The sequence below is a fragment of the Oncorhynchus gorbuscha genome, linkage group LG19 (genome assembly GCF_021184085.1).
Source record: "Oncorhynchus gorbuscha isolate QuinsamMale2020 ecotype Even-year linkage group LG19, OgorEven_v1.0, whole genome shotgun sequence".
NCBI classification, from domain to species: domain Eukaryota; kingdom Metazoa; phylum Chordata; class Actinopteri; order Salmoniformes; family Salmonidae; genus Oncorhynchus; species Oncorhynchus gorbuscha.
The window spans coordinates 25,426,479-25,436,379 of record NC_060191.1 but is presented as its reverse complement, the minus strand read 5'-3'; the positions used below and the strand labels follow the sequence as shown (position 1 = coordinate 25,436,379).

Sequence of the window (9,901 nt, the reverse complement as noted above, 5' to 3'; positions counted from 1 at the left end):
AAAACAAAGTCACTGCAGCACTGCAGCACCCTTCTCTCCTCTGCTACTCATCTCCAGGTTGTTCCCGTAAAGGAGAATTCTCAGTCTGCTTATTTTCTTAAACAAGGGTTAAAAAACAAACAAACCAACAAAAAGAGACATTCTATTCCTAAACCAATCATCCAACATGTTTCATGTTTGAATTAAAGCATGTAAAGAGGGAATGTGCCTTATCCATGGATGCAAATTGATGACTCTTACAAGGCTGGGTCACTTCCCACAGAATTAAATAGGACACTTTAGAATGATATTGTATGTCCCTCTGTACCTCTAAGCTCTCTTGAGGTATGATTCACAGTTTCCTCATCAAAAGCTGTGGGCTGGAACAATGTTAACCACACAGGCTGACAAGTGTTTCATGTGGCCAGGGGCATACAGTGTGCTGAGTCAACACAGGAAGACTAGTGCAACCCAAATCACTTTGTGCCCTTTATATCCCCCTATACCCACCCACTGGATCGAAACTAGTAGGTGGGGGCGGGATTATTGTTCCATAAGAGGGATGCTAAATTTGAATCAGCATGGGAGGGTCTGCTTGTAGAAGGATTCATTTTTTTTGGAGCCAAAAGACATGTTAGTCAGCATAACAGGTCAGGGAGGAAAGGGAGCACATTTCAGACACATTTTTTATTCAGAGTGAATCTACACCTTTCATTTATTTCTAATTTCTAATCAATCAAATACATGTACTGGATGTATAACTGTATAATACTCAAATTGTCTCGTACAATATGTACGATATGTACGACAGGCATTCATTTGAATGAAGGTGTAGATATGTTTGGGAGTTAAACCAAAATACTGTTATCCATCTGAGTAGAGATGAGGATAAGGATAGGAGTATAAAGTTATTGTAGCCAATTTAATTCTCAATGGGCTTTCCTCTCACTTGCTAGACCCTGAATGGAGGAATTGTTAGCAATCAAGAAAATAATGTTAGAATTTTTCTAAAGCACAAATCTATCACAGCATGTGAATGGAGAATGGAGTGTAATGCTGGACCTTTTGTTGCCACTGATTAGTTGAATGGATACAATATTTTCCTCCAAGCTCATAATTTACTTTTTCATCTTTGTATAACAGTGTTGTAGAATCACGTGTGCATTTTGAAACTATATCGAATTGAATTGGACACATAGTTGGGCACTGCACCTCTGCTCAACGTTATGTTGTTCCTAGTCCTATTATCAAAAACATTTAATCAAATTCTTAAACAATCAGCTGTATCTGCTAGACAAAATTACTCAATCAAATGATGTTTCTCTTTTTATTGGCTGGGCAAGTCTGTCAGTCATTCAATTTGCGTCATTTCCGTTGTCAGGTGGCGCTGCTATGGAAAGATGCGATCAGAAAGCTGACGAATGGAAGCTGTTGCTGAGTGGTCATTTCGGTAATAGTGGCTAAAACAAACACAGCGCGATATCAATCCTCCATATACGGTCTCCTTTCGTTGGGTATAACCAACTTCGTATGCACCGAACAAATACGTTTAAAGAAATGTTCATGCTGTAGTAATACAACGCAGACTTTCCTCGGCGTTTTCAGCTCGAGGTAAGTTGTTGATAAAGAAAAAAAAAAGACCTGAGTGAGCGAGGTGGCGAATGAGTTTGCTCTAGCGGTAGTAACGTTTAGTAGTAGTACTAGTAGTAGTAGCAGCAGCAGCTATCTAGCTAGCATGTACTTTATTTAAATGGCCTCCCCGCTCTGCGCAATGTGTATTGTTTAGCAGACAATTGGTAACTTCAAACTGAACAAATGTGTTTCCACAAATACCATGCATATTTGTCATTGGGGTTGCTCCTATGTGTGAGAACGGCGTGTATTGTTGTAGTTCGCTAGCTTTGGGTTGTTCGTGACAAATGGAACGTGTCCGATTAAGCTAAGGTTACCTAGCGTAGCTTTAATGACGCCGATTATCGTACATGGGTTTTGTAATTAACATAACCACTGTTCCCATACACCGTACATGCGCGGTTTTTAACTAATTCCTATTCATTTACAAACTTATTTTGCTTCAACATTGCGTTTGGGCGTGGGGCTCGTTTAGTTTGGAAACGCTTCTGGGTTGTCGGTCAGTCGGTACTATAAATGGTACCTAGTTAGATTTTACTCATGACATAAGAACAGGATGGCTTGAGGACAAGTGGTGATGGTCGGCACTAGTGTCTGTTGTAGGAGTCAAAAGGGTTCGTGTACACTACTTGCGGGATTGCATCCCTGCGATGCGTGCTCCTTTTCATTTGTCTTAAATGATACCCTAAACCTGATACAATGTTGCAACTAACACCACCTTGCAACATTCTGTCGTCATTCCGCTCTATTTAATTTTGGTGACCTTGTATGGCTAAGGGTATTCAAAATGTAACAATAGGCAGCCAGCTGCAAGATGGTAGGTAGCTAGAGCGCAGAAGGCTGAGCTTTCATCCAGGTACATCAAAAAACCTAGCAAGCTCGTAATGGGCATCTTTATCATGATGGTGCAACCTATAAATCATCTCCTCTGACAACATTGTGATAGCTTGGACTATTATGTATTCGGATGTAGCCTCGGTTCCAGGTATGCATGTGTAAAGATGACATTTGGATCCGTAAGATGTATTTAGGGTTGGCTCCTTAACTAGTGCTTTTAGCTAATTATTTTGTTTTGCAACAGAACACTGTGGAATGCATGATTCATGCCGCTATAATAGGACGTGGGTGGTTCTCTGGTCACCTATCGCGGCCGTGCGCGCGCTCTAGCTATTTAAAGAGCGCATGTTCCCGTGGATGGCGTGGGATATTGTCTCTGGTGCCTTTTGTCTGATATGATTCAGTAGGCTGTGTTCCTAATCTTGCCAATCATTGTGCTTTCCTCGGGTGGTTTGACCTTTTGGTTCTTGAACTATTGGTAATTTGCTTACATTCATCAAATGCCAAACTAATCTGCAGTCAAGTTGTGAGCTGCCCATTTCAGGCAAGCCTAAGGTGCATGCATTACAGAAAGGTAATTGTTTTGTCACATGGTTTTAGGGCAGTACAGTGCTCTTGTAGAAATCTGAATCAGAGCCGACAGGTGCTGTTTGTAATAGTTGTTGGACAGTCATTTTAGCAGCATACCCTGTGTACTATTCCATCTTTGCAAATTGCAATGTCTAACATTTAGTTTAGATGACTTGTGTAAATAAATAGTGTGGTAATTGATTATATGTTGCTCTCCTACAGTTGCACATTTGACTGGGAGTCATATGAAAAGCACTGTTCATAAGCCTGCCTCCCTTGGTGATTGATGACTGGTTGAGATGGCGACAAACAGGCGAGAGACATGATTTCGACACTGTATGCTGTTTGAGATTTGAGAAAATCCTCACAGAAGTGAGAATTTGTGTAGGCCCGCTGACTTCTGCAACCTGTCCTGTCCTCACCAGAGCCAAACTGTGTGGCCCATGGCGGAAGTTTCAAAATGGAAAGTTTTCTTGTTTTCCTTGGGTTCACTGTTTGCTAATGTGTGAGCATTTTGACGAGTGTTGCCTGCACTGTATACTTTGAGTCTTTTGGTGGTGTCAGTTTCCAATATCGACTCTCATGCAGGTTGTTCAAATGTGTTGTTGCTCTCTGCTGCCACTTTTATCAGCACGAATCATCTCTTTGGAATGTCTCTAGTAGGGTTGAGCTTGTACTCTCATGTGTCCACTAAAGATCTACGGTCACCACAATGCTGTCTTTAGGCACATTGACCTACCATCTTTGTGCTGCAGTTTCACTACAGAAATTCACACGTGTTTTCGCTCTGATACGATGCCCCCCTTTTACACCCTGGGACATGTTTCAGTTTACACTCTTATTGGTGTCATCCCTCTGACATTTTTAGCATTTCTGACAAATCCTAGTCCATGGTAACCCTGGGGCGACTGAACCGAGTGATTCACTCTCCTCCAGTTGGTTCTGAGCATTACTTTCCTGTTACGGGAACCAGAGCGCGTTTCATCACTTAAGGACTCCTTATCAGCAGGCAGCAAACAAAGCATATACCCCTCAAAGATAGAGTACCCTAGGTTTTTATAGAGGTTGGCATGTTACTGTAGGTAGATGTCACACAGGTTCCCCTGGCACGTGCCTTCACTTCCTTATCGGAAATGGTAGGGTTGCTATTTATTTTTCGGTCATGAAAAAAAGCCATGAGCCCAACCTTTTATGGGAAACTGTCTTCTGAGACAAAGTCGTAGCATTTTACTGTCAATGGTTATAACTCGCCACAGACTTAGAGAACCACGAACCAGTGCAGGTTGCGTTTCAAGTTTATGTCACATGCACTAGTACAGTGAAATGCGTTTGGTTAGCTGTAAACCCAACAATGCAGTAATCAATATTAATGTAGTACTAATAAGAACACAAAGTAAGAAACTACATAGAAACCACACAGGTAGCCTAGTGGTTAGATCTTTGGGCCTGTAACCGTAAGGTTGCTGGATCGAATCCCCGAGCTAACAAGGTGAAAATCTGTAATTTTGCCCCTGAACAAGGCAATTAACCCACTGTTCCACAGTAGGCAGTCATTGTAAATAAGAATTTGTTCTTAACTGACTTGCCTGTTAAATGTAAAAATATAGATACATGCATACATAGTCAGTTCCAATATCATATTTACAATGTGCAGGGATACTGGAGTGATAGTTAGATATGTACAGGGGTAAGGTGATTAGGCATCAGGATATATGATTAACAGAGTAGCAGTAGCATAAATGAGTGCATGTGTGTGGTGTCAGTATGAATGTGAGTGTGCATAGACAGTGTAAAAAATGAAAGGGTCAGCCCTTGTAGCCATTCTGCTAGCTATTTAGCAGTCTTGTGGCTTGGGTATAGAAGCTGTTCAGGAGCCTGTTGGTGTCAGACTTGATGCACCGGTACCACTTGCCGTGTGGAAACAGAGCGAACGGTGGGGTGAGTCTTTAACGATTTTCCGGGCCTTCCTTTCACACAGCCTGATGGAGGTCCTAAATGCCGCGGCAGGATTTTCAGAAAGTAATTGCTAAGGATCAAATGAAACCAGCATGAAAAAGCATCTATGCACAAAATGGCATTTGGCCTAATACATGTTTTGCCACCTTTAGCATTTCACCAGAATTCCACCCTTGCAGGATTTGATGTTGCAGTCATCTTACTGCATTCTGCATCAAGGCATTTGTCATTCAATGTGAGCACATGGATGTTTCGTTTGCATGCCACATTGAGGATTAAAGCTGAGGCGTCATCTTTCTCACCAGAGACAACATCTGAATGAGCCTATAATGGCTAGCCATTCACACTGTGTTGTTACATTTGTGGGAGGAGTTTTCTAAAGTGGTTGGGCGGGGTTAAACCCTCTCCTCTCTCATACCACAAGACAGACAGTCTGCTGCATTAGTCAAGTCTGAAACTTTCAGAGAGACCCCATGTATGCAGTGCCAGGTATTATTGAGAACTAATGTATTTTCTACTGTATGACACATTGGTAGAATTTTGGTCATTTTAGCGGTTTAATTATGCAACTCAAGATGGATATTTTGCTAGTGGCCTGGAGGAACATCAAGATTATCAGTTAGTTTGAGAGTTTTGCTTCCTTGTGGTCACATTTCTGTCCTACACCACTTAATGTACCTATCTTGATCTGATGTTATCTGATTTGCTTTTTGCTGCTGTGTTCTTCCTGCAGAGCTCCAGCATGTCTAAGCGGCGCTCTTTGGAGAGGGGGGCTGGAGAGACTTCAGGCAGGGCCAGCAAGCTCCTCTGTCCTGGAATTGCTGGGAGCAATCCGAAGAGGGCAGGTCCCTTCATCCTGGGTAAGAGATGGTGGTACCCGGGGGCAAAAAGGGGAAAGGTTGGCCTCTTACAACTGTTTGCGCAGGAAACTAGGAAAGCGGTGGGGGGGATTCAGTTAGCTTGAGGCAAGAATGTGAACTATTTGACATTGGGTAGATGGCTCAGAATCTATTCTGCAAAGTTTCTTCAATCTTTTCAGCAAATGTATACTGTAAACTTTGAAATGTTAGCATAAGGCTTCTGCTGTCTACTAGATTATGTTAGGGGTGTTGAAGTTTGCATGCCTCCTAATTGTTTGCATTAGGGCACACTCTCCTTACCTTTTGGTCATGCAGCTGTTGCCACTTCTTCCTTGCAGGGCCTCGTTTGGGGAACTCGCCTGTGCCAAGTATAGTGCAGTGTCTGGCCAGGAAGGATGGGACGGATGACTTCTACCAGCTAAAAGTGAGTGGACACTATCTGTTTCTTTTGAATTATCTATTTTCACTGTTTGATGGAGATGAATTAGTGTCTTCAAACAATGACTAGTTAGCTACAGTCTCCCAATAGCCTTTTGAACCTTTGACCTTCCTAAACAGACGTCTTTGTTGGTGTTCAGTTATGCCTTTACGGCCCTATTTCAGTGCAGCAGCCTGCGCTTGCTTAGGCTGAAGACAAACTGTAGAGGCTATTTGTTTATTGGGGCAATCCAATAATCTGTTTTACACACGAGGTGTTTTTAGGAGGAAGAGCGAAAAGGTGGCACCCTGCCTCGACCCCAGTGCAAAGTCTCTCTACCCCCCCCCCCCCCCCCTCAGTGTCTCCTGAGTGTGACCGTGGCATGTCGGGACATTTTTTTGCAAAGGATGAAATGAGCATGAAAAACACGTTTTATTTTCGTCAATACTTAACACTTTTTTTTTCTGAAAACTGCATTGTTGGTCAAGGGCTTGTAAGTAAGCATTTCACTGTTGTATTCGGCATGTGACAAATACAATTTGATTTGATGTGCCAAAAATGCAGGCCTTGTCCCCTCTGGCTCTCAACCCCTCCCCCCTCCCCTCCTTTCCTAAGTTCTTTCCCAAGGCCTAGATCAGCTGCTGGCGTCAGCTGTTAATGGTACATCTTTAGGCATTGTTGTAGGGGTGAGGACTCCATGTGGTTCAGAGATTTCTCCCCAGTCCCAGAGCTTGTGTTCTCGGTGTCGAATTCATTAGGCGACACTGTAGCAAGATGTTTTGCAATGGGAAACAAAAACCAAGCATTTCTTATTGGACAAATCTAGGTAGGCCCTGCCTGTTCCAGTCAGTTTTCTGTTTTTTGGTGCCTAATGAACACAACCTTGCTGCTGCTTTCTGTTGTAGATCCTGACGCTGGAGGAGCGGGCAGACGCGGCCGCAGAGACCCAGGAAGAGAGGCAGGGGAAGATGCTGCTGCACACAGAGTACTCCCTCCTCTCGCTGCTCCATAACCAGGACGGAGTGGTGCACCACCATGGCCTGTTCCAGGTAAATGGCAATAGTTTACTTGATGCGTCACAAACTTTCAGGTACATCGCTTGGTGCTGCAGCCCTTTGTAATGTCTTTCAATGATGAGAACTTCACAGACCTGTACTGAATTACTGTGATTGTACATTATTCTTTCTGATGAGAGAATTGCATAGTTTTTTACTTGCCTCCCAAAGACACCCATTCAGGGAAAACAATATATTCACATCCCCTACCAACCACACTGCACAGTCCCAGTCCAGTTGAGCTTAGAGACACTTCCATAGAAATATTGAAGGACCTTTTTCTTCAAGCCATCACTTTCCTAGTCGACCACTCGCACAGTGACTCAGCCCTTCCCATTTCTTTATAACTTTGTTATTGTTCCCTCTGCCGCCTCTCGCTTTCACAACCCTATTCCTCCTCAACGAGCTCTTCCTAGAATAGCTTACATTGAGCCGTGCGGCATGATTCATTCAAGGCTACAACGCTATTGATTGGTTTATTATAGTTCCGTCTCCAAGAGGGCCAGTTAATAATGATTTCTCAGGAAAGCCTTGAGGCCCAGCCATCTAAATCTGGACAAACCAATACCAATGGGGATCAGCTGGGGACGGTGGCTCGCTCTGAGGTGAATAGAGAAGAATGACCTTTGTTATTCATCTCATCCCCCCCAGGCTCAGTAGAGGTGAATGTGTCCTATTCACATTGGAGATGGGATGGTTGTGCACAGATCATTGAGCCCTGTCATCTCCTCCACTGTTCTCTCTCATAGCTGATCGTCAGACTGCAATTTCACTCGACAATGGAAGCCGTACAATTGTCATGTCTTTAGTCCGAATTTGTTCTTTCTTACAATATTCTAAAGAGATGCCCCAGAGCTGTATTGTTTAGGGCACACATGGCAAAATGTTTTGCAATTAAAAAAACTTAAAGGTTTTATTGGACAAGCACATTTTAATTCTGTTTTTTGGCCTTTTGTTTGTGCTTACTGAACACTACCCATAACAACAGATTGAAAAGCGTGCTAATAAAGGATACGGTTTCCTCTTTAATCACCCTAACCAATCCGCTCTCTCTCCCCTGTCCACTTTAGGACCGGGCGTATGAGATTGTGGAGGACCCGGAGGCCAACAATGGCAAGGTACGCCGGATGAAGAAGCGGATCTGCCTAGTGCTGGACTGCCTCTGTGCGCACGATTTCAGCGACAAGACTGCGGACCTCATCAACCTGCAGCACTACGTCATCAAGGAGAAGCGGCTGAGCGAGCGCGAGGCCATCGTCATCTTCTACGACGTGGTGCGTGTGGTGGAGGCCCTGCACAAGGTGAGTCCGACCAACAAAACATGTACAGCACGTTTTTGAGGAAGACAAGGTGCGGAAACGCTAATCTTGATCACAATGCGTATGCCTAATTATTTGGAACACGAGGCAATTTGTAGATCAGTAATTCAACTCAGTCCGACTACAATGTAGCTGTTTGGATTTAGGCTGTTTCGAACACGTCCATCTGCTTCTCGACTAGGGTTCAGTCTGTGCTTTGCAGATTGACCAGGCTTTAAATTATCTGTTGATGGCCAGTTGTTGGGAAATTGTATGTCAGATTATCTGGTCACTGCCTAGTGCCTTCACAGGCTGACCTTCATGATCAAGTAATTGGTCACGGACTTGACTATATAGTCATCTATGACCCATAGCTTTGACGATTATGTTCTTGAAAATATTTATGTATTAAAGTATTTTCTTTACGGTCTCCAACTTAAGTCTTGGGCGGGTTCAGACAAATCAAAATGTTACGCTTTTTTATGTAGCCCCTCCGTTGAGTCGTCCAAGCTAAACCGCTCCTATAGTGCAGTAACAGCATTGACTTGAGTTGCTTTTGTTCCAGTGCTTCATTCAACAACCGTCTGACAATCTCATCCGTCTCTACCTTTCACCCTGCAGAAAAACATTGTGCACCGAGACCTGAAGCTTGGAAACATGGTGCTGAACAAACGGTAAGGACACAGTCATGCTTTCATATTTGGTTTAGCCATGCGAGAGGCCCCATCCAGTGTGTATCCGGTGTGCAACTGGGCTTCAACCTGAGCAGGGTCAAGTCCTCGCAGCCTCGAGGAGACAATCTCCCAGCCCAGTCCCTTCACCCCTCTTTCTTTCTCTCTCTAGTACGAGTCAGTGACTCATTCCCTGTGGTCATATTTTGGAAGGCAGTGATGGGAACCTAGTGCGAAAGAGGTTTAAGAACATGCCCTCTTACTTTGTGCTCTGAGGGGGGTGGTGGAACCGCACAGGGTTGGAACCGCACAGGGTTGGAACCGCACAGGGTTGGAACCGCACAGGGTTGGAACCGCACAGGGTTGGAACCGCACAGGGTTGGAACCGCACAGGGTTGGAACCGCACAGGGTTGGAACCGCACAGGGTTGGAACCGCACAGGGTTGGAACCGCACAGGGTTGGAACCGCACAGGGTTGGAACCGCACAGGGTTGGAACCGCACAGGGTTGGAACCGCACAGGGTTGGAACCGCACAGGGTTGGAACCGCACAGGGTTGGAACCGCACAGGGTTGGAACCGCACAGGGTTGGAACCGGACAGGGTTGGAACCGCACAGGGTTGGAA

At 44.3% G+C, this 9,901-nt stretch overlaps 1 protein-coding gene across 1 annotated transcript in view; it reads left to right on the top strand.

The window, feature by feature from the left end:
* Nucleotides 1–1,365: 1,365 nt before the first annotated feature.
* Nucleotides 1,366–9,901, top strand: part of LOC124005226 (serine/threonine-protein kinase 40) — a 31,701-nt gene continuing 23,165 nt past the window's right edge. The window contains exons 1-6 of the mRNA XM_046314269.1: nt 1,366–1,590; nt 5,708–5,834; nt 6,173–6,258; nt 7,158–7,301; nt 8,378–8,608; nt 9,227–9,279. Coding sequence (XP_046170225.1) covers nt 5,717–5,834; nt 6,173–6,258; nt 7,158–7,301; nt 8,378–8,608; nt 9,227–9,279 — 632 coding nt within the window. The 5' untranslated portion in view covers nt 1,366–1,590; nt 5,708–5,716. The remainder of the gene's footprint in view (nt 1,591–5,707; nt 5,835–6,172; nt 6,259–7,157; nt 7,302–8,377; nt 8,609–9,226; nt 9,280–9,901) is intronic.